Source organism: Saccopteryx leptura, chromosome 4 (genome assembly GCF_036850995.1).
Source record: "Saccopteryx leptura isolate mSacLep1 chromosome 4, mSacLep1_pri_phased_curated, whole genome shotgun sequence".
Lineage (NCBI taxonomy): Eukaryota > Metazoa > Chordata > Mammalia > Chiroptera > Emballonuridae > Saccopteryx > Saccopteryx leptura.
Window position 1 is genome coordinate 197,104,527 of NC_089506.1, and position 25,522 is coordinate 197,130,048.

General features: G+C 41.1%; 1 protein-coding gene across 6 annotated transcripts in view; it reads right to left on the reverse strand.

The window, feature by feature from the left end:
• CALN1 (calneuron 1) overlaps positions 1-25,522 on the reverse strand; it is a 528,997-nt gene that overhangs the window by 161,469 nt on the left and 342,006 nt on the right. For 5 of the 6 annotated variants that reach the window (XR_010751157.1, XM_066382462.1, XM_066382461.1 and 2 more), the window contains one exon: positions 21,658-21,770. The exons of the other annotated variant lie outside the window; for it this stretch is intronic. Coding sequence is in view for 4 of the 5 variants with exons in the window: in XM_066382462.1 (XP_066238559.1) it covers positions 21,658-21,770 (113 nt within the window). In the remaining variant the exon portion in view is untranslated. The remainder of the gene's footprint in view (positions 1-21,657; positions 21,771-25,522) is intronic. 6 annotated transcript variants of the gene reach the window in all.

The following is a 25,522-nucleotide window of genomic DNA, read 5'->3' on the forward strand; positions in this document are numbered from 1 at the left end:
CTGGTTAAGCTTGGAAAGTCACTTCCCGTACCGGCAGCATTCACGGACTCACATCCCTTACTATCCCCCTCTCTCTACCTTATGTAATTCTTTGGCAACTACCAAGTGGTGCGGGGATCCATTTTGTCTTGCAGTCACCCAGGACATGCCTCTTATGTAAGTTTCCCTTAATAAACCCTGTTAATTGCCAGCCTCTTTCTTCAGTCTGTCCCTGCCCCCTCCTTACCGAAATGGACTTTCGGTCTTAAGTTTTCCCCAGGATCTGCGGGCACGAGCATGTACGATAAAAGCGAAGAACAGGCTCAGGATCGGGAAGTCCCTTCTTAGGTCTGGGAACTTCCTTACCATAAGCCTCTTGATGAGAATCTGAGCCTACCTCTCAGAATAAACCCAAATGGGATGCAGAAAAATGGTGGCCTGAGAGCCTGCTGGCTTCAGAGGTAGTACAGAGCTCCTCTCCTGGTGGTAAGAGAGGTAAATCTACCCCCCATGAAATGAGGAACCTGAGCTCTCTCTCCACTGAGCCCAGGCACTAGACACGGCTCTCCTACTTGGGAAAGGAGGCCACAAAGTTACAACCACCCCATGGGGCTGAGGCAGAGGAAGCAGACAAACTTCCCACTGGGACATGTCCACGCTGCCCTGGCAGTCACACTAAATCTATCATCTCATCAGTCACCTAAATTCTGGACAATAATCGCCAAGGACATGAAGATGGTGGTCACGCCTCTTACTTTTGAGGATTACAGAAATGCTAAATAAACCTTAATTTTGTAAAAATAATACAAAAGCATATATTTTCTTAGTAAAATAATAGAAATATAATTTCTACACTTATACAATATATGGCTTCCAAATCAGAAGAGAAAAAAAGGAGGTGGTTAAACTATTTTATAGGTAACAATGCAGCTCTCCGATGATAAACCAAAAAACAGAAAATAAGGCTAATATAGATGAGTCCAAAGTGTCTATAATCTCACATAGAATCACACATACTCAGGCAGTGGATTAAATGTATCTATTTAAAAACAAAGACTATCTGATTGAACTTTCAAAATCCAGTTACAAGCTACTTACAAAGACAGACCTTAAAATAGTACATGGAAATGTTGAAAATAAATAGAACTTTGTTAAAGAGCAGACATTAAGAAAGTAGAATCTAAAAAGTAGGAGGTAATAAACCAACCCGAAAGATGACAATTTGAATAGATTAATAAAATGGATGGCCCTCTAGCCAATATTCTCAATTTTTTTCTATAAATTAATAAGTATAAACAGTTAATACAAGGGACAATCTCTTACAAAGGGATCAAGAAAAACAACAGGGATACCTGCCAATGAAGTCACTAGATTCAGGTAAGACAGGTTGTTGAGGCCTTGTGGGAAGTCAGATCCTATTGGAAAGTTCGGGAGAGAGAAAGAAGAGGGAACAGGCAGAAGTAAGAAATGGTTTGGATTCTTTAGTCATCAATAAGGAGGCCCAGAAAATAGTAGGAATCCAGACAAGTAGTTAAATGCTTGATCAAGGCTGCAAGGTGTGATCCATTCTGGGTTATGCTGGCTCCAAAACCCACTCATCCCATGGAATAAACAGTAATTTGAAGAGAGATTTAGTGAGTGGCCCTTAAGAACCACAATAGCAAAAATAGCGAGAATGATGTTATGAAAGGGAACAACTGCCCCCAGGAACTCAGAGAGGCATCCAGGTGCTGCCGACCAGTTCCAGCACCCAGTGATGCTGCCTAGGCCAGTGTAAGAAATAAACCACAGAGCGCAAAGCCTGCAGTTACACAGCCACACTATCTTGAGGATCTTGTTCATTTCTTCTAGATTCTTCTACTGGGGAGAGCTGGAAGTTCTCTCTCCCAGAACTGTAGTGATTTAGCTTGAGTTTGTAGCAGCCTGGACTTAAATTATTCTCTCTACCTTTGCTATTACCCAGGAGCACTGAGTCACCCAGAGGAAGGAGCAGAAAATGAGCCAAACAAATCAATAAGAAAAAGACACACCACCGAATCGAAAAGTTGGCAAAGAATATGAACAGACAGATCACAAAAGAGGAACCCCAAATGGCCCGTTCACAGGGGAAATGGTCACCCTCTCCGGTGTTCAAGGCGGAATAAATGGAAACAACTATGAAATACCAGTTCACATGCTGCATTTTAGCAAAGATTAAGTTGCCAAGGATGTGGGTAAGCAGGAACTCACATAAAACATTGGGAAGATTGTAAATTGAAATGAGTTCTTTAAAAAAAAAACACAAAAAAAACAATTTGGCAATTCTTAATGGAGCTGAAGATGTGCATCCCATAACACACAATCATTCTGAGACATGTCCCCTACGGGAACTCATGATAGGTACTCAGGAAGAGTTTAATAGCAGCACTACTTATAATAAAACTAAATCCTGGCAATGATGTGCATGACCAATGGTATGAGATAGAATATATCAATGACAGTACAGTGGGATGCTCTGCAGCCTTTAAAATGGTCGAGATCTACACACAACAGCAAGGATAGATCTTAGAAAGCACCCTGAGTAAAAATAAAAACCCAGCCAGCTGCAGTATCACCCCATGTGGATAAAACTTTAAGACGATTAAGACAAGATCTTGTTCTAGACACACAGAGTGTGTAGGAATCTGAGTGGAGATCAAAGTCTTGATCTTAAAATGCATCATGGGACTTTGCAGGCACTCCCTCCAGGGGATACCTTTTCTATAAATCTGTAAAGCAAATTATTGTTTACAGAATGTGCATACACAGTAAGAGTATAAAAATGTGGATGGAATAGATTAAAAAAAACAACTTTTGCATCATGGCATAATGTGAGGAAGGAAGGAACATGAGATGAGGAATAATATGTATATTCAACTTCTTAAGAAATTCTGGAGCCAATCCTGTACCACAATACCATTCATTTATTCAATACGGGTGATGAGTTATATAACACTGTGCTTCTTACATTTGCTCTGGACCTTCCTGTATGAGTAACAAACTTAATTCTTAAAAGTCTTGTGAACCAGAATGTCGCAGGCCTGCCAGAGTTTTCATCTGGGGGCAGAGTGACATGACTGTGACTGGATATGTTTTGAAAGGGGCAACAAAGGACGAAAATTAAGTGCTTTGATGATGTGACGAGTGGTGCTTGTTCAGCATCCTGTTACCGCAAGAAACCACCAGTCGGAGGCCTAAGTGCTGTTACATAAGCAAAGCCAGGAGCCCTGAGGACACAGGGAACAGGGCCCCAGGGGCAGCACAGGGTGTCTGCTTCCTCCGTGAGGGCAGAGCGACCCGCAGGCCAAGCCACTTAGGGAAGCGAGGTGTGGAGGGGCAGTGGGTAACTGTGGGGGTGGCCTGGGGAGGCCTGGGAGGGGGCTGCAGGGGCTGGGCTGAAGGGGGAAGCAGGGAATTCTAAAGGACTTGGGGATTTGGCCTGTATTCTGAGGAGGAAGAGGAACCTCTGAAAGGTTTTAAGCAAAAGCATGACCTTGAAGACTTATCCAGTTCCGTTTCTGGCCTTCAGGCGGAAAAACGTCTAAATCTGTCCAGATGGTGGGCTTGTCTCTTTCTCTGTGTCTCTGAGGACAAGTCTCTGCAGCCTCCATCCTCTGTCCTTCATTCCTCATATGTGGAACGAATGCCGCTGGGCATGGGCAAGGGGACTGTCATAGGGTAAGACAGACGGGGCAGGGAGGCAGACCCCACTCCTGGGGTCTAACAGGCACAGGGATGTGGGAGGCGTGGGAGGGGGAGAGGTGGCAGGCTCAGCTGCAACCGTGGAAGACGGCATTGGGTCAGCCAAGCACAGTGTGCCCAGGGGTGGTGATCGGCAGCAGGAGGGTCTAAATGACAATGATGGTGATGACTGGCCTCACCATCATCGTCGTTACCACAGCAAATGCTGACTGTGCTTACCATGTGTCTGCAGGGGTTCCAAGGGCTTTCCTCAGCGCACCTAGCCCTAGGTGTCAGGTAGATCAACAGCTCCATTTTAAGATGAGGAAAGTGATGCAGAGAGAAAAAAAGGAGTCTGACTGCGGTCCCACAGCTCCTGAGAGGCAGATCTGGGAGCCTAACCGTTACACTATGTTGCCTGTCAAAAAGGGACGTTGGGAGTATCCTAACAGACAGAGCAAAAGAGGCAGAGGGGTCTCTCGGAAAGGACATTCCGCATCCCAAGCCCACAGTCCCTGCAGAACATGTCTCTAAACATGAAGCAGGCCTTGGCTATAAGAATGGGATCTGGGCCATGAGAACAGGGCTGGATGACAGGAAGTTCAACTTGACGCTTGCCATTCATATGTAGAGCGCTGGGACTAGGAGGAGCGGGTTGAATACACAAGCCCCTCAGATGTGGTGCCCCTTTCCTCCTCACAGCAACCTCCTCACGTGGATATGCCTATCACAGCCGAGGAAGCTGAAGAAGCAGAGGCCCCGAGGGGTCCAGTACCAGGCTTACCATCACCATCACACAGGCAAGCAAGAGGCAGAGCTGGAGGAAGACCATTTGCCTTGAAAGCCCTGTGATGTTTCCTACGACTGCGCACTGCCTCACTGGAATTTCCCAAGTGTCCACCAAGTGGATGAGTGTTGGCTTAGAGTCAAACTAGACCTCCTGGCTAATTTCCCCAAAGAGTACACAAGGAAATAAATACAAAGGAAAGATGTCAGTACCAACTGTGGACTGAAGATAAGAAACAACAGGCCAAAATCTGGGAGGAATTTCTGCAATGGCCATGGGGATGAATGTAGAAAGTAAACACCAACTAACCCCCCTGAGCCACGGGAGGAAAAACACAGGCTCAAAGAGGCTAGGAAACCATGCTGAATAACCTCTGTGCTCTGTGTCAAGTCCCAGGACACTCAGCAAAGTGGATTAGGAAAAAAAAAAAGTTAACATCATACTTTTGAAAAGATCATAAAGAGCAGGGGAATATAAACATTACCCTGATTAGAGGAAATAAAAGTAACCCTGAAAAGAATAAACCACTGTTCACAGAAAATGATGATAGTCTAAATATCTTAGAGTCTTCAAAACACCTAAGAGGATTTGGTCACTATAGGACAGAAATAGGAAGCCATAGGAGGAGAAAACCGTTGAAATAAAGAAACAAAAAAGGATTTAAATATGAAAAAAGAGAATATGAAACTGGAAAGCCAAGAGCAAAATTAAAATTACCTTGAAGGTCATACATAACAGACCATACATTCCAGAAATCAGAATTAATATGCAGAGAACCAGTTAGAGTTTCTCAGAATTAGGATGGAAAAGTATGAAACACAGAAAGAGAAAAGTTGACAAATAACAAGGAAGAGAACAAAAATGTAAGTTAGGAATTTTCGCTATTGCACAGGAAAAGGACAAAACAATAAGAGCAGAAGCAATAATAGAAAAGACAACAGTAAACCCTGACTGGGTAGCTCAGTTGGCTGAGCGTTGTTCCAATATGCCAAGATTGCATAGTCAGTCCCCAGTCAGGGCACATACAACCATCAACCAATGAATGGATAAATAAGTAGAACAGCAAATCAGTGTTTCTCCTTCCCTCTCTCTCTAAAAACAATTTTAAAAATCTTTTAAAAAATAAATAAATGAAAGCATTAAGTTTATAAATAATAGTAGAAAAAGGACTAAAAGGGATTCCATCATCAGCACTGCATTATCTGAGAAACAATAAGCTACACAAAATTAAACAAGTTTCTTAAAAGAAGGCTATATCAGAGTTTTCACAAAACTAATGTGCATTCTGAATCTCCAAGAAATACTAAGCATTTCTACCATTTTTCTGTTCAAGGAACTTTAGTTGTTCCTTGAGAAGGCATCTGGAAAAGTAGGGTTCTATGTAAAATACTATGAAAATGATTATAGGAAACTGAGGTTAACATTTTGTCACCCAAGAACTCCATCTTCAGCCATATTTTTATTTTATGAGCAAAATTAACAGAAAGATATTTTCAAATCTGTGAAGGACTTGAAAAACATAGCTTGAGTAACCCCCCAGCCCCCATTATGAAGAATTACAAGATAATTTCTCCAGCCAACCAAAAGACGAATTGTGATTAATAATTGAAATATAAGAAATTTAGAGCATAATGGATGACAATGTAAATAAAAATTGTTTAGAGATAAATAAAATTAATTGTTGTAAATGTGGATATAAACGTAAATACAAAGACTAAAAGTATTCTGGAAAATGAATAGTTCATGATTAAAAAGAGCTATTTAATAATAATGGGACTTCTAACCCAGACAACATGGTGTAAACCTATTTCTCCCTACTTCTGTGCCAAGTACTATAACCCATGATGATAATGTAAGAGATAACCAAAGGAGAAGCCTCAAAGGTGCTAAGAACCAGTTCAGGACCTGGCACTGAAAGAACAACACAGTAGCAAGACATCTGACATCTCCCCACTCAACAGTAGGAGGCAACCCAGACCGGACATTTCCTGTCCCTCAACCCCAATACCAGAAGGCAACCTAGGTAGGCCCATTCCTCACCCAGACTGAATGGGAGTCCCTCAGACTATACCAGGTGAACCTACCAGAGGGGAAAATCCCACTACCAGAAGGACCTGGCTCATGAAGTTCCTCCATTCTTGTCTGATGGTCTTCTCGCCCAAGGAGTGACATCTGTCATCCTGGTCTAAAAAAATCCTTTCCCAGCCCTTCAGCAGCACAAGGAGGGAGCAGTGGGGGTTGCCACAGCACTACACCCCCACAGCACTACACCAAGCAAAATATCACCAAAACGGCTCTGAAATGAAGCTGTCATTGGAACCATGGCCCACAAAAGCAAGGACGTGCATGCTAATCTTAAGCAGGATGAGTTCCTGTTTAAATAATAGATTTAAGGAGAACCCAGAGCCTGTTAATATATTAGGTAAAATGACCAGGATAAAATAAAAAATCACCCATTACATCAAGAACCAAGAAAATCACAACGTGGATGAGAAAAGAAACTTAAGAGATACCAACACAGAGATGAATCAGATGTTGGAATGATCTGACAAGGATTTAAAAGAAGGCATCATAAAAAAAAAAAACCCTTCAAAAATCAGTCATAATTTCTCTTGCAACAAATACAAAATGAGAAAAATCTCAACAAGAAAATGTAAGTTACAGAAAAAGAACCACATGAAAATAGTAGAACTGAAAAATAAAATTGCTAAAATAAGAAAAAAAAGTTGCTGGATGGGCTAGTAAAGTAAAGATGACAGAGGTCAGAATCAGTGAACTTGAGGATAGATTAATAGAGTTCACTCAATATGAACAACGGAAAGAAAATTGACTTTAAAATACAACAGAACCTCGGAGACCTGGGAAGAGCTAAAAAGATCCAGCCCTCACAAGAGTCCCAGGAGAGGAGACATAACGTGGTAGGGAAAGAGTCTCCGAACAAGTAATGGCCAAAAATCTCTACGTTTCCAAAAACCTATAATTCAAAAAATTAATCATACTTCAAACTGTATACACCCAAATAAATCCATTTCAAGACAAATCAAAATTAAACTTTAAGTAACTAAAAACTCAGGAAAGCTCTGGATAGCAGCCAGAGAGAAACGGTGCATTTCTACAGTGGAAACACAATGCAAATGACAACAGATTGCTCATCTGGAATCATGGAGGCCAGAAGGAATTGGCACATTTTTTAAGTTTCAAGAAGAAAAAAAAAAAAAAAGAATTATTATCTGTGGCGTATAACTGGCAAAATTATTCTTGAGGAATGAGGGGAAAGCAAGACATTCTCAAGTGAAGTAAAAACAAATTTATCACTATCAGACTTATCCTTAAAGAACGTTCTTAAAACAAAAAGAATATGATAAAAGAATCTTAGAGCAGGCAGAGGGAATAACAGAGTAGAAATATGGGTATATACAATAGACTATCCCTTTCCTCATGAGTTCTAACAATCATATATAAAATGATTGAGACAAAAAAATAATAATTCCATGTCATACTCAAGGCAATGGTACTTACAAGTAGGAAGGTAAAAGGACCCAAATGGAAGTGGTTTTCACACTCCACTCAGAGAGGTAAAATGTTGATACCTGTAGATTATGATGTCACATATGGACATCATAATACCCAGTGCAATCACATGAGAACTATACAAAAACATACATTCAAAAATACTGTAAATAAATCAAGATGGGATTCTTAAAAATGTCGAATAATCCAGAAGACAAGACAAGAATAAAAGAGGAACAAGAACCAGAGGAAACAGAAAACAAATAAAATGGCAGCCTTATGCACTTCAATAATTAACTTAAATGCACATGGCCTAAATATGTGAATCAAAAAACAGATCAATAGAGTGGGTTAGAAACCCTACACAGTTATCTGCTGTTTACAAGAAACTCACTTCAAATTCAACAAAATAGGTAGGATGGGAAAAGGTATACCATGCAAATACTAATATTAAGAAGCAGAAGTGGCTATATTAATAGCCAATGCAGTAGATTCAAGAGTGAGAAAATTACTAGAGGCAAAGGAGGACATTACATAACAGTAAAAGAATCAATCTACCATACAGATCAATAAGAGGATATAGGATCTTAAATACAAACACATCAAAAAACAAAGAGCCTCAAAATACATGAGGCAAAAATGAATAGAACCTAAAGGAGAAATAAACAAATTCACAATTATATTTGGGGACTTCAGTGTTCCTACACACTTGCCAGAAAATGATAATTTTCTCTAGAGAGAAATTAGCAAGTACCTAGAGGGTCTAAACAGCACAATCAACCAGTAAAATCCAATTGCCATAAACAGAAACCTCTACCCAACAACGGAAGAAAAGCACATGTTTAAAACTGCTCATGAACATTCACCAAGATAGAACATATCCAAGACTATAAAACAATTAAATAATCAAAATCCCACAGAGTGTGTTCTTTGACACACAATGGAAACAAACTAGGAAACCAGTAATAGAAAGACGCTACTAATGTCTCTATATATGTGAAAATTCAACAACATAATTCAACAATCATAAAATGATTGAGACAAAAAAATAATAATTCCATGTGGTACTCAAGGCAATGGTACTTACAAGTAGGAAGGTAAAAGGACCCAAATGGAAGTGGTTTTCACACTCCACTTAGAGAGGTAAAATGATTCAAAAGAGGACCCTCAAAGTTAATAAAAATATGGAGAACTGAATAAAGTGAAAATATAACATCAATCAATAATATAAGTTTATAGAAAACTATAAAAGAGAAAAACAAAAACAAAAACTTCAAAGCAGACTTAAAGAAAATAATAGATATTAGAAGTTAATGAAATTGAAACAGGAAAATGGTAGAGAAAAAAATCAATGAAACAAAAAAGCAGATACTTTGAACAAAATGAATAAAATTTGCAAGCTTCTATCAAGAGTTACAAAAAATTAAAAAAAGATATATCACAAATATCAGAAATGAAATAGATATTTCACTATAAATCCTGCAACCATTAAAAAGGTAAGAGAATACTGTAAAAAACTTTATATTCATAAATGCAACAACTTACAAGAATTGGACCAATTCCTTAAAAACTACAAACTGTCAAAAGCTCAGACAAATGAAATAGGTACCTGAACTGTGCTAGAAGCATTAGGGAAATTAAATTAATAATTTAAAAGCTCCTGAACAAAGAACTTTCCAGGCCCAAACAGTTTCAGTGGAGAATTCTATCAAACATTTATATAATAATTAACACCAATTTTACACAATCCCTTGCATAAAATGGAAGATACTTCCCAAGTCATTTTACGAGGCCTGATATCAAAATTAGACTGATGATACCAAAAAAGAGTAAACTTCAGATCTATATCTCTGATGAACTTAGATGTAAAAATTCTAAGTACTAGCAACCTGAATCCAATAATGTATTAAAAAATTATACACCAAGTCAGATTCAGTTTAGGTATGCAAGGCAACTTCAACAATAAAAGTCACCAAATCATCCAGTTATATAACATCAAGTTATATAATAACTCATAGGGATATAAAGTACAGCATAGAAAATAAAGTTAATATTTTAATAACTATGCATGGTGACAAACTGTTACTAGATTTCTTGTGGTGATTTCTTTGTAAGGTAATAAGTGTTGAATCACTATATTACACACCTGAAACTAATACAATATTGTGTGTCAATTATAATTAAAATTAAACTAAATGATCAATACATTAAAAAAGTTTGAGAACCTCTGGGCTAAGAAACCTTAATTATGTTCAAATTCATAAGTGAACACTGTCTATAATCTTTCATAATAAAACAATGTGACTTTTGTTGAGACCAAAACAAAGCATTAAAGAATAAAAGTATTTAATCATATAAGTTGACACAGATCATTTTTGGTAAAAACTTTCAGCAAGAATAAAGGGAGCATTAACTGAACATGGTAAAGATCAACTACAAAAAAAAATGTGACAGCAGCCAGCACACTTAATGTGAAAGACAGAAAGACTGAATACTTTTCCCAAAAGACTGGGAATAAGCCAAGAACATTTACTCTTATCACAGCTATTCAACATAATTCTGGAGGTTATAGAGATTATAGCCAGCTTAATAAGAAAGGAAAATAAAAGGCATACAGTTTGGAAAAGAAGAAATAAAACAGTCTCTACTTGCAGATCACATCATAATCTCAAAAAACAAGATCACAATTCTGTTTACTAACCATGAACGCTACCTTTGTTCCAAAGAAGATGAAATTCCTAGGTATACACTTGTTAGGATGAGTGTAAAATCTTTATGTTGAAAATTATAAAATGTAAATGAAAGAAATCAAATAAACTGAAATAAATGAAGAGGTATACCATGTTCATGGAATGGAAGGCTCAACATAATGAAGTTGTCAATTCTCCTCAAATTCAAATTCATCTATAGGGGTTTAGTATAATTCTTACCAAAATTCTAGCAAAGTCTTAGTAGTCACAGACAAGGTTACTATAGAATTTATATGGAAAAACACAGATCCTATAATAGCTAAAACAATCTTGATATAAAAGAATAAAGCTGGAGGAATCATTTACTTGATATGAGGGCTTACTATATAGTTTAATTACTGTACTATATAGTTACAGTAATTAAAACAGTGTGCTTTCAGCACACTGAGGGATAGATACATAGATCAAATAGAGGCCCAAAATTCAACCTATACAAATATGCTCAACTGACTTGACAAAGTTCTTGAAGTAATTTAATGGACAAAGGACAGCTTTTTCAACAAATAGTGCTGAAGCAGGTAAACATTCATAGGCAAAGAATAAACCACAACTAAAACCACACACCTTTTATAAAAGTTTACTCAATTGAGACATATACTTAAATGCAAAAGTGTAAAACTGTTTTTAAAAACAGAAGAAAAACTTTATGATTTAGTGCTAGTCAAATAGTTCTTAGACTTGACACCAAAAGCATGATTGGCAATACAAAAAATTGATAAGGTGGACTGCATCAAAATTAAAAACTTTTGCTCTGCCAAAGCCTATGTAAAGAGGATGAAAAGATAAACTACATACTAAGAGAAGGTATTTGCAAACAACATATCCAACAAAGGAGTAGTACCTAAACTGCATAAAGAATGAACAAATCTCAGCAGTCAAACAAAACCAACTATCCAATGAGAATATGAGCAAAAGACATGAGCAGACACGGACAGCAGAAGATATATAAATGGTAAATAAGTGCTGGAAGAGATCAACCATCAGGGAAATGCAAATTAAACATGAGACACCACTGTACACCTATCAGGATGCCTAAAATAAAAAGAACGACAATACCAACTGACACATTGCTGGCAAAAATGTGAACTATTACTGCCACCCTGGAAAACAGTGGGGCAGTTTCTTATAAAAAGAAAACTTGCACACAAATGTTAAATAGCAACTTTATTCATTAGAGCCAAACTCTTGAAATGACCCAGATGTACATTCACAGGTGAATGGTTAAATAAACTGTGACATACCCCTACCATAATATACGTATTATCATTGATACACCACTTAAATGGAGTAAACTACTGATACAAAACATCTTGAATGATTGAATCTCAGGGATATTGTGCTGAATGGGGAACAAAAGTCAATCCCAAAAGGTTACACACAGTATGATTTCATTTATATAAAATTTTAGAAATGAAAAACAGATGAATGGATGGCAGCAGTTAGGGGCAGGGCTGAAGGTACAAGGTGTGATGGAAGTGTCCACTACCTTGACTGGGGTGATGGAGAAGCAAACCTACACAGAGAGTAAAACTGAATTACAGGAAACACGCACACACACAGATGCAAGTACCAGCAAAACTGGGGAAGTCTGGAGAATATTAGTGCATATAGCAACATCAAAATCTCGTTTATATATTGTATTATGACTTTTGCAAAATGTTACCATTGGAGGAGATTGGGTGGGGCATACATGGGCTCTTTCTGAATTATTTCTTAAAACTGCACATGACTCTTACAATTACCTTGATAAAATTGTTTAAAAACCCAAATATATAAAGCCAGATTACATTTACCAAAATTGGGGAGGGAGGCCCTGGCCAGTTGGCTCAGTGGTAGAGCGTCAGCCTGGTGTGCAGGAGCCCCGGGTTCGAATCCTGGCCAGGGCACACAGGAGAGGCGCCCATCTGCTTCTCCACCCCTCCCCCTCTCCTTCCTCTCTGTCTCTCTCTTCCCTTCCCACAGCCAAGGCTCCATTGGAGCAAAAGTTTACCCAGGCACTGAGGATGGCTCTGTGGCCTCTGCCTCAGGCGCTAGAATGACTCTGGTTGCAGCAGAGCAACGCCCCAGATGGGCAGAGCATCGCCCCTGGTGGGCGCATGCGGAGTCTGTCTGACTGCCTCCCTGTTTCCAGCTTAAGAAAAATACAAAAATACAAAAAAAAAAAAAAAAATGGGGAGGGAAAGGAGAGTATAAATGGAAGCCAAATTTTCTTTTAGGAAAAGTCAGAAGTTATTCATTCTTTTGACTTGAATATTCATGCAAATATCATTTTAAACACATATTTCATAAAGGTAAAAGGATAAGCAAATGGATTATAGCAAGAAGAGCTATCTTTGTATTTAATTTAGAAGATAAAGCAAGAAAAACCATCAGTATAGTAAGAGATATAAAACAAAGGACAAAGCTTAAAACCAGAAAGAAAAACATAGGACTACTGAACTGTGAACAAACACCAGTTATAAAAGGATTGCCAATGGATTAAACCGCACTATGAAAAAGACCAATTCTGTCAGACTAGCTTATAGAAACAAACCTGACACTATGATTTTATAAAGAGAGGGACACTTAACAAAGTACGACATTTTTAAAGGCAAAGGATGGGTAAGACTATATCCAGAAAAGACAATAAAAAGACTAGACATGGTTAGTATTAATATCTAAAAAGGAACATTCAAGGAAAATGTAGTGAATGGGCCAATAAGGTGTAAGTGGTAATGATAGCTACATAAGAAAAATACCACCATTTGATGTAGTGGATATCTCTGCCTCCAAAATGAAGCCCATATCTGTCCCTTCTCATTGCCTCGGGCTGCCCCTTCCCCCTAGTAAAGCCATCATCACGTCTCCTTAACTCCAGAAACAGCTCCCTGAGGCCCCATTTTCACTCTTGCTCCCTACGCCCCTTCCACACAGCAGCAGCGATGCTGTTTGCATGCAAACCACGTGCCACTCCGGCACTAAAACACGCTGGTGAGTATTGTACTACAAAAATCACACCCAAACTCCTCGTCTCGATGAGCCCTGAAAAAGAAAACGCATCCCTAGGCGTCAATTCCCTTTCTTGACCGCCACAAACTTCTCAGTTTTCAAATCTGGGAACACGGCTGTTCATTGTTGGTCTTTTCTTGCGGACCGCCAGTTATGCCAGATCTGGAGATCTACTGTGCTATTCAGCATAGTTAGTGCCTACAGCTAACAATATGGCATGCTTTAAATTTGCTGAGAAGGTAGGTCTTATGTTAAGTGTTCTTATCTCGCACACAAAGTAATAACCACAGTAGTAGTAATGATAACACAGAGGGGGAGGACACTTTGGCAGGAGACATATATGTGTATGAACTTGACTGGTGGTTACAGTTTCAGGGGTGTATCCATATCCCCACTCACTGAGCTGTATACATTAAATATGTACAACTTTTTACATGTTAATCATAACTCAATAAAAGGTGTGTTGTTTTTTTTTTCTTAAGTGTCTCCAAGACACAGTCCCTGAAGCACAGGACACCCTTGTCCTGTTCAGAAGTCTGCCTTTGGGAGCCGCTTGCAGCAGGTTTTAGAGGATTTGTCTTTCTGACCCCAGGACGTCCCTAGAGCTTTCTTGTCTCCCTTGCTCCTTTCTCTGCTTCCCTGAACTGTAATCCAAGATTCTACCCTGGATAGAATTAATTCAACTACCTTTCCTTTTCTTCCTGTCCTCTTCATTTAAGTAACTTTGGCTAAAAACGCTACATCTTCCTGAGTCTACGGTATACATCTTATATGTAGACTCCGGTTAGACCCTTGTGGGTAAGCAGGGTGAATGAAAGAAACTAACTTTATGTGATACACAGGAAGAGTCTATTGAATACAAATTAAGTGACTGGTGCTGGGACTTTCCTGATAATGTCACCAGTGGCTTATTTCTCTTCTTGGTTGAGGTCACTTGTCAGTCCATCCTAGCCACAGACACAGGAAGTGGTCATGAATTTATTTTAAAAAAATTACTTTAAAACTTATTTAGTTTTGATTATAAAACCAATTCAGATGTTTTCTGAAAACGTGAGTTTTCAGCATAGTAATTGGATATCAGGTGACTGATATGTTGGGGGGGCTGCAGCCGGCCCTGGGTCCCTTGTGGCTTCCACAACAGAGGGCCACACAGCAGGTTGCAATGGACAGCTGTCACTCTGAAGCCTTGAAATAATTTCTTCCCTTCTGGTGGCTGGGGGGGGGGGGGGGGCTGCAATTTTGATTATACGCTTTTACATTCTCATATCAACTTTGTGTTTTGTTTACCATAACAATGAGCATATGTAGGAGAAACTCTAATCGCTTTTTTCACTACTGAAAGCAGCTGTCTTAGAATGCAATTTTGTTAATTGGAGATTTTGTTAACCTCAATGAATAATAACAGAATAAATCATATGGCCCCATTGTAGAAATTGCAGAAAATAAAAATAAGGATAAGGGAAAACTTACATTTACCTTTATTCCAACCCATAATTAGTATTGTCAAAATTATTACATTTTCTCCAGTTTTTGTCTCCCTGTGAATATAAATGGATATGTAACGGATGTAGAACAGCAATGTAATTATACTCTACAGTCAATCTCTACGGACTGTACAGTGAAAAATCCTATTTTTATTCATTGTATAATATTTCATCTTTATAACTGTATTTTCTACAACTCTAATTTCAACTGATCATGTCCTGAACGTAGAATTAATTATAAGGTTAAAAACATTTGAAAAGTATCTCCAGCTAGCTTTCAGAAGTTTTACAATTTACATTTCTACGGTTTGCACATTTTATCTCACTCTTGACCGCACTATTATTGGAGGTTTTATTCTTTTAAATCTCACAGGAGAAAAATGCCATACAATTTACTATTTTAATTGACATTTCTTAGATTCCTAGTGAGGTTCAACTGTTTTAATGTGTTTACTGAAAGCCTGAATCAATTACCTGTTGTTTCTTATCCCATTTCTCTATTCTCATGTTGAGTCATGTTGCTTCAGAAATGCTCTTTACATATGTTTTAGTCTACCAATTCATGTTTTTTTCCTGTTAGTTTTTGAAATATTTTTAATTGTTTAATAGTTTTTTTTAATTTATGAGTTCTTCTATTGCTTTAATGCTTGGAAAAGCATTTCTAAGTTAGAAATTAGTTACTTGTTGACATGCAGTTTTCTCCCTTTAGAAACAGTGAAAACTTTTGTATGCAGTCAGACCTCGTTATATTGTGCTTTGCTTTATTGAGCATCACAGATGCTGTGTTTTTTACAAACTGAACTCAAGTCCACTGGCAAAAAGGTTAAGACTGGCTTTACTGTAATACTCGCTTTATTACAGTGGCTTGGAAGCAAACACGCAGTATCCCTGAGGTATGCCTATAATGTTAGAGAGACTAAAGACCAGCGCACTCATAAATACAGATAAATCTATAAAAAAAAATTACTGAGATCTGAGTCAGACCAATAAGCCTGACTGGATGCCTGCCTCATAGGACAGGTCACTGAAATGTCCTTGGCTCAATGGCCCCCACATTTGGGCAAAAATCAGTCACCTGAAGGGCTGGCTATTGGAAACCCAGACTGCTGGGCCCAGCCCTGGAGTCTCTGTCCAGTGTTCCTGGGTGGGGCCCAGGCACCTGTAGTTCTAACACGTCCAGGTTCTGCTGCTGCTCCTGGTTCAGGGACCGCACCTGACGCCCATTGCTGACGCTACGTTTTCCCATCTCTGTCCTCCAATGCAGTAAAGCTGCTTTGGGAATTTGAGCACTTGCTGTCAATCTAACAGGCCTCCCGATGGGCATTGCTGCTAAAAGCTATTTAGGTTCCACTAGATGATTAAGAATGGAGGAGCAGCAGCTTCGGATCCAACACCCGGAGAGAGTGGCACGTTGACAAGATATTGAGGGGAGAACCATCCTGTTGGTGACAGAGCTGATGCGTGGAGAGACTCGGCATACTGGAATGTATGTTATCCTTAAAGGTCCTGGTGTTTTCTATGTCCTGGCCCATGTAACAGATGCCCCTGGGAAATGAACAGCATTTCTACTGTTTGTTTTCATTTGCTTTCCTACAAGTTTTATCAAGAGTCAACCTCACGGGACAGGTAATCTCCAGTTTCATAGATGAAAAAAATTATAAAAATGTAATAGATACGTGGCAAGCTGGGACTGCATTTTCTTTTACGTTTCTTTTTCTGCTTATAGAAGTAACGCATGCCCACTGTCAAGATTCTGGACAATACGGAGATCACTTATTATCCTACCACACATGAAAAATCACTGTCGATGTTCTGATACAAATCTTTCTGGTTCTTTTATACAAAACAGATACGGATTACATTGTCCCTGAAGCTTCATGCAGTATTTCTTTCATATATCATGAACATGGAGCATCAAGTGCCCTCAACTGCTCACGAGTCAAGAATTTTAAGTCCAACTCCTCACCCATTGCTGCCATGGCCCAGAAATCAAGAGTTGAGCATCACAGCAGAAATGGAAAGCCAGGGAAGACATGAGACCCAAGCACGGATTTTGGGTAGAGGGACAAAAGGCTCGCCTGGAGCAAGGTCTGAGGAATAGCTCTAGGTATTTTACGACCCGTGCTATGTATTATGCCACCAGATGGGGAGGAGGGGATAGCCAGAAAGGATGCTGAGCAGATCTGTTGTTGGAGAAGTCAGTGTGACAAACAGTCCCTGATCTGGACCAAATCTGGGGAAGCGTGTCCCACTCACTTTTACATTAGGGTAACATACAGTGTCTTGGACATTGCACACAGCTGTGGGATAAACTAGTTATGATAACAGCCAGCTTGCACACAGGCCAGCAGAGGCCCAGGGCATTTAGGTTTCAAACTGGCTGCCAAGAAATCTGTGAGCCTCACACACCGAGGGCTGACCACCCTGGGAGGGCGGAGACCAGGGCAGGGCCTTCAGACTACCCTCCTTGAGAGGGAGGCTGCCTTAGCCAACTGCATTTTGCTTTCTTCGATACCAATTTCCTGCAAAGAGCCAAGTGCTCATAACTTTTGGGACCAGCACCAACTGACAGGTAACTGTTTTTAGAGAGTCCCATTTGATTTTACTCTGATCTTGGCACTGGAGGCTAGGAAGCTGGCTAGGAAGCCAGCAAGGAGGGAGCACAGGAAACAGATTTGATTAGCAAGACGAGCCGAGTGCCTGGCGGAAGCACTTCTCAGAGCACAGAGAACAGCCCTGGTCAGAGGTCTCTTTTAAGGTAGGAAGGGACAAAAGTCTGGAAGAAATGAAAGCCTGTGGCAGCAAGGTTGGGTCAGAAGCTGATGCCCAGTTATAGTCTTTACCCTTTATGGGAGCCAGTCTCCAGCAGAGCCCCCAATGACTCTTTCCTCCAGAATTTGTCTTCGCTCACCCTGAATAGGAATGACCTGTGTAATCAAGAGGATAGTGCAGAAATAACAGAGTTTGACTCAAGGCTAGTTCATAAAAAAAACATTGTAGCTTCTGCCACGTCCTCTCTTGAATCAGTTGTTTTGAGGGAAGCTGCTGCCATGTCATGAGGATACTCAAGCATCACTATGGCATGACCATGTGGCAAAGACCTGAGGTCTCCTGCCAATAGCTAGCATCACCAGGCAGCAACATGTGTTGTAGCATGTTCTCCAGCCCCAGTCAAACCTTCAGATGATCACTCCCCAGCCAGCATCTTGACTGCAACCTCATGACAGACCTTGAGCCAGAACCACCCAGCTGAGCTGCTTTCAATTTTAACCCACAGAAACTGTGAGATAGCAAATATTTAGTGTTGTTTTAAGCCACTAGCTTTTGGTGTAATGCATTATGCAGCAAACAGATCATTAATGCACCCTGCCAGATGGACCATTAAGTCTATTTCCACAGGAAGCTGACTTTGTCCCTGGTGGGAAGCCTTGTCAGAGTGCCTTCAATGGATGGTCCTTTCCTTTCTAGATCTTGGTATCCTGGATCTCCGGCCCGGATACGCGGCACAGTCAGCTGCCTTTCTGCTGCTCCCCTTCTGTACCACCTTCGACCACAGTGGCGAAGGAAACAGACACACGTGCATGTGGACATACAAACCTGTACACTCACAACTTTCTTTTAAACCTGAAAAAAAATCACTACATCACCCAAGTGCTGCAAATACGAACTCTTTTCCAGGAAGAACCAGATGATCTGACTGTTTTGAGCACCATTTTTTGCTTTCTCTCTGAATGGACAGATGGTGGGGGTGGGGACAGCTGACTGCTGAGAATTGATTGATGTGCTGTTCTTTGCTAGTCATATAATTCTGAGCCGAGTGAGCAAGAGCAGGAGAGGAAAGCCACAGCCACAAATCAATGTGTTCCCATATTCTTTTAAATATACTGCTCACAAATATTAGGGGTATTTTATCGCTTCATAGTCACTTTGAAATATCCCCTAATTTTTTTGAGCAGTATATTTCATTAGAGCGTGGTCCCAATACACCAAGGCTGTAGGTTCAATATCCAGTCAGGGCACATATAAGAAGCAACCGATAACCAACAGTTGCATAGATAGGTAGAACAACAGATCGATGTTTCTCTCTCTTTCTCTCTGTCTCTCTCTCTTCCTCTCTCATTCTCTCTAAAAATCAACATAAAAATCTTTAAAAAATATTTCAGAATGAAATTTCCCCACTTTATTCCCATTTTCCCTATCCCGTTTATCACTCTGGGGAAGGGGGAGGGTCTTTGATAAAACAAAAACACAGAGGCTTTGTAAGCATTGTAGGCTATCCAAATTATGGTAGAGGTAGTCAGTCTATTAGAAGAGAAACACCTCTTCTCTGGGCAGATGTTCTACTATGAAGAACCTTGAAGATGTGAGGCTCTGAGTACCCACAGCTCTCTCGTCTCCAGGATGAGGAGCCAAAAAGAATGCTTAGAGCCTGGAAGACCTTGCAGCACTCTCCTCGGCTAGAGAGGGCCCTGAAGGCAGAGGCAACAGATAGAAAGCACCCAGAGTGGGGAGTAGAGGAAAGTAGAGAAGAAGAGAAACCAGGGAGAGAATTCTCAGTGCTCACCCGGAGTGGATCTGTCTAGATGAGAAGATGGCCAGGTGGGAGAGTGTTTCTGCCTGGGCATTCTACCTGCCTGTCCCTCCAAGAATGGAGTCATACCTAAAGTGTTACATGGGGCATATTCTCATCACGTGGCGAATAGGGTCATGGAGGTCCTTCTCCAGGAAGAGTCAGGGCCGATCATGACCACAGTCCAAGGAGATGGAGTTCTCCCAATGTGTGTGAGCAATATGGAGATCGGAGGCCCCATCTCACTGTCCCCAGCACCTAAGTTCTCTCTGTTCACCTTCATCGATGCAGCTTCTCCCGGGGAGCCCATACTGGCCTATGATCTCACCCACCAGCTCTGCTGGATCCCACGGTTTGCAGCCCTGGCCTCTTGCCTGGGATCCACCCTGATTTCACTGTGCATAGGCTTTCTTCCTCCTTTCAGTTGTCTGGGCCTCACCTTACACTCAACATGCTCACTTTAGAATTCCACCAGGATGTCTTTTCTCCACGATCTTATTCCTGTCAGTGAAAGCCAGACGGGAACCTTGGAATCACCTCAACTCTTCTTTCCTCAGGACCTCAATCCGTTCTGCCATGGTCCTGAGGCCATGCCCTTTCCACCGCACCTCGGTTGTGGTCAAGGACTCTCCTATGCTCCCAGCCCCCACCCTTTCAAACTCTCCTCGTGACAGGCCTGGAATGCTCCCTTTCTTTCTTTCCTCACTTCATCCTCTTCTTATTTCAAGGTTTGAAACAAGTGGCTCCATTTCCTGAAGCCTTATCTGACCTCTCAAGACCACATTTGTCTCCTTTCTTGAACTTTTATTCCTTCTATGAAAAAAAAATGTTATTGAAGGCTTGCTGTGTGCCACGTGCCGGGTGCTAAGAGTGCTACAACGACTACAGTCTAGTAACCATAACACCAGTTAGTCACTTCTTTATTTTCTCTTTCTTAATTGTGCTTCCCCAACCAAATTCTTACATAGCCAGGAGTGTGGGTTAAAGATCTTCTGTAAAATCCACAGTGACTGTTAGACTACAGGGCACATAACACATTCTTACTAAGTACTTGTTGGTTATATGCAAAATGGGTAACAGAATCAGACGAAAGGCATGCATCTCCTGCGATCCTTATCTAGGTTAGAGAAATGCCTTTTGTTAAGAAAAAAAAACACATTAAGAAATTAAAGAAACCACGCTGTGTTTGAATGGTGCTTCCTTCACATGTCTAATCAATAAGTAAATCTAACTTGTCAAATTATTTGACTCCAATTTATAGTATAATCATTGATAATCCATTTCCCATATTCCATAATCATGAAATAACAGTCACATTATAAGATTAAAGATTCATGGTACATTAATAATTCAAAGGTAGATATTTGGCATTTCCTAAGAGATTTTACAAGACAGAAATAGAAGCAAATTGAGAACCACTGAACACAAATTCTTAGGTAAAACCATTTAGTCTTATTAAGGACAAGAGTATTGATAGGATCCCAGCACACAAGATAACCATGACATCCTCTCAACCAAGGATGAGGAACCAGGGACAGAACTGGGCTCAGATAGTTCTCATATGTCCTTTTTAAGTGTCTCAAGTAAAAAGACTTTTGTGAATCAGAAGCGGAGAAATCTCATTTCTCCAAAATGTAAAACTCTCTTCTGAAATAAAAAAATAAATAAATCAGGAAATATTTCAGTCCTCCAAGTCTTTACTGAGTATAGTTTTGATTCTTTGTCAGGAGGATCTGGTATGGACCTCAGTTTAGACAAGGAATGTATGTCGCTCCAATCCAGAAGAGATCTTCATGTGCGGAACAGAAGCTCAAGAACTCCAAGTCAAAAATCTTACCCAGACACATGTTTTACTGTCAAATTTCATCTTTAAAAAAAATTCTTACTCACCTGCCAGAATATGCTATCTATTGTGTTTCCAAGAAAACCATCTCGGCCTTCTGAAGACACCAGTTTGGGGCCAAGGATTGTCATGAATTCATCAAAATCCACCTGGCCATCCCCTGGAAGGAGAAGATACAAATATAAATAGAAAAGCAGTTGAAACTGACCCTGCTGTACCCCAGGAAATAAACATCTCCACGTTTTCTCCTTGGCATGACCTCAATAAATAGGTAGTAGTATTACTGAAAATTAGGCAACATTCTTAAAATACCAAGAGAAACACAAGAAATTACTGGCAATTATTAGTACATCCAATAGCACATATTCCTAGTTTTTTGTCAGTATTTCTATCTAAATGCTCAGCCGGTACGTACTACTTAGATGGCCACACCTCACACCTGCGGGACCTCCTGCACCTCTAATTGCCCAGGGGTACGTGATAGACAACGTGGCTTCATTCCTATTTCTTCCTTCATCTTTGTCACTCACACACACATTGAGTTATCATGTTTTATTGAATTCACCTCTTAGATACCTGTGGCTGGTCTAGTTTCCTCGTGAATCTAATTGCGGACCCCTTTCCAAAGACTACAGTGGGAAAATGACTCCAAGAATTCACTTTCCTAGTTATAATTTATAATGTTGATAGTAGAAATTGCTTTCTGCCCTCACTCTCTCATCTTCACCCTATCCTCCCGACCATTCTGAGCTCGCTTCCCCAAAACATATCTGATTGTGCTTTTCAAGTCAGTGGCATCTTTGAAAATAAGGAAACCACCTCAGGAAAGCAGGCAAGTTGCACTAACCTTCTGCCGCCATTTTCCTGCCCACCTCTGCACAAAATGTTATGTCTTTCAAAGCTCCATGACTCTGTATGTCCGGGAGGCCTTCGCCCACTTTCTACCTGAGAAACACCATCAAGTTCTCTACGATGGAACTTAAACATCATATTCTCTTTTCCTTTTCTTCCTGACCCTTTCTCATCTCAATAGACAGGGCTGGCCAAACCTTCTTCTATCTCTACTACTAACTTAATGTGCACCCATCATAGAACTCCTCACCCTACACCTCAGCCACTGTTTTGCATGCTTTCTCCAAGCTGGACAGTGAGCCCTGCAAGGTCAGGTGCCTAGTCTGAAACATCTTTGTATATTTGCCACCATGGTGGGCCCTCAGTATGTTCTTATGAAATGAATGGGTGCTGTCTCTTGCTTGTTTTTCCTTTGTTCAACTCAACATCCATTGGATCTTTCGGGTCAGAGCTGACACTGACCAAAAGGTGAACTTGAGAGAACTGAGGTAAAAGCAGACCTTCGAGGGACTGCCCAACTCTCAAGAGCTCCTCAGTGTGGCCTTCTGAACCTCAGGTCTGCTCAAGAGCGAGCTTTCACCAAGAGCTCGTCACATCTTGGCCCCCAACCAATATCTGCACACAAGTTCACCACAATGCAGACGTATTGGTCCACCTCCCCAGAGGGCAATCGCCTTTAAAGAGCCCTCATTCAAAACCTCTTTCAAAAATCCAAGCAGATGGATTTCACTCTCACTGATCACCATCAGAAAGCTAATTTAAGCAACAATGAGTTACCATCTTGCCTTTCAAATTAGGGAAGATTTGTAAAAAATAAAAATACTGCTCAATCCTGGCAGAGGTCCAAAGAGGAGATAGGCTCTCTTCTGTATTCCTGGTATATACATCTGGATATAGACTGGCATTATTTAAGATGCTGCAACATGCTGGTTCTTTTCGGCATGATAACTCTACTTTTTAATAAAAAAAAAAAATAAAGCAAGGAAATTATCATAAATGCAGAGCAAGATGTTTGCCTAAAAATAGTCATCTAGTATTTGTGAAAATGGAAAATTGGAAGCAGGAGAAAGAGAATGGCCCAGTTGTCCTAGAATTCACACTGAGCTGGCTCTTTGTGGCTCCCAGTCTCAGACAGGCACACTTGTTATACACATGCACTGGCCTTCTGTGTTGTGTTACATGCCACTGAGTTGGCTCCGACTCCTGGCAACCTGATGAATGAGTGATGTCTACAGTGCCCTGTCTTCAACAGCCCAGCTCAGCTCCTGTAGACTCACGCCCATGGGCTTCTTTTATAGAGTCAATCCATCTCATATTTGGTCTTCTTCTACTCATCCGTTCTTATAGCTGGGGCTGGAGGGCCAAAGAGTCTCAGACTGAAATATGCACTCTCGATAGAAACAGTACCACCCTCAATGAGTGAAAGTGATTCTTAGGGGACAAAAAAATAACCTCAGATATTACAAGTGTCTGTGGTCCTCTTGGGGCCACAGTCCATAAACAGATATGCTGTATATCTTTGCTATTACAATGTCATGGGGGTGGGGCAGCTAGGGAAACAAATGCCTTAAAAGGCTCCCGAGGCTGGAGTGGCTATCCGAAAAGAAGGTTGAGAAACACTGGACTAGAAATTGTCCCTAGTCCTATTCCCTTCCCCAGACCCTGCTTCTGGAATGCTGGGCCGTTAGCGGTGAGCATTGTCCCGACTCACTGTCACCCATGACGAGGCCTAATAGTTCATAAAGGCTTAGCAGCTCAAGGGCATTCTCGTTTTTTCATGAAAACCTTATGAGACCTTAAGTAAAATATGTCTGCCAAGCTGGGTCATGCAAGCTCCTGACCATGGTGTTATGGGCACTGCTGTCTCCCAGTTAGGAGCCTAATAGGGGAGTGATAGGACACGACAAAATACCTGCTTCCCCGTGCCAGGAAAACAAGCCTCTGAACAGCCCACCTTCCAGGTGGGAGGAGAGACCACCCACCTCTACAAAACCTCCCCCTGGGTGATGGGAGTGAAGCGGCACGGACTCAGTGCACTTGAAGGGTCCACACGGAACTCTGGTGAAAGTCAGCGAGGAACGCTCACAGATGGTGCCCTCGGCTGAGAACAGCACACCCAAAGCTGACAAGCAGAAACAATGCTTCAGAACTCTGCCCCGGCGCTGGCTAACGGGGCGGCTCACTCATGACTCAGACGCTTGGCCAGAGGGGAAGCGCTGGGGAGGGGTGCTCAGCGTCCTGTGGCCAGTGCCGAGGGCGGCGCAGGGGCGCAGGTGGCTTGGCAGAGACTTCCTACTGCTGGGGAGAGGTCTAGTTCAGGGGAGGATTTGCTTGTAGCTATTTAGCAGAGGACATTTGGAACAATGGGGTTTTTTTTATTGGTCAGCACAGGGCTCTCCCCACTTCTGAACTATCACTGAGCAAAGGGAGACTCGTGCAGGCCCACAGTTGGGGAAATAATCCGGTGGGGCCGCTCATCTCTCCGTGTCTCTCAGGACTTGCTCAGTTCTGACTCCTGAGCATGCGTGTACACAGCAGTTTCTGCAGACCTTCCGTAAATGAAGGTCCCCCCTGCTAATACACAGCGTGACACCAGTCCTACCAACAGTACAACGTTCTGTTCAGATTAATGTGAGGAAAAGCTCTCCTCAGTAGTTTGTAGTTTAACGAACAAACAGAGCTGGAAACACTCCACAAGCTATCCACCTGGGTTTCAGAACACCAGCCCCCACATTCCTACCTCCTCACTCCACCCCTCTCCGGAGAACTGAGATAAATATGTAGAATCTCAGAGAGAGGTTTTCCACCAGGTCCCTTATAGGAAAACCATTCCCAGGCCAAGGCAAGGTCCGGGAAGCCCGATGGTAATCAAAATATCTAACATGTACTGAGCACTGCCAATGTGCTGTGCATGGTTTAAAGAAATTTCCATATACTTGTTCATATAAGTCTTCCTGCAGCCCATTTTACAGAGAAGAAGAATGAGGCACCTCTCTGTAGAGGATCAGTAGCTTGCAGAAGCTCATGCAGCGAGCAGAGCTGGGATTCCTCACCCAGCAG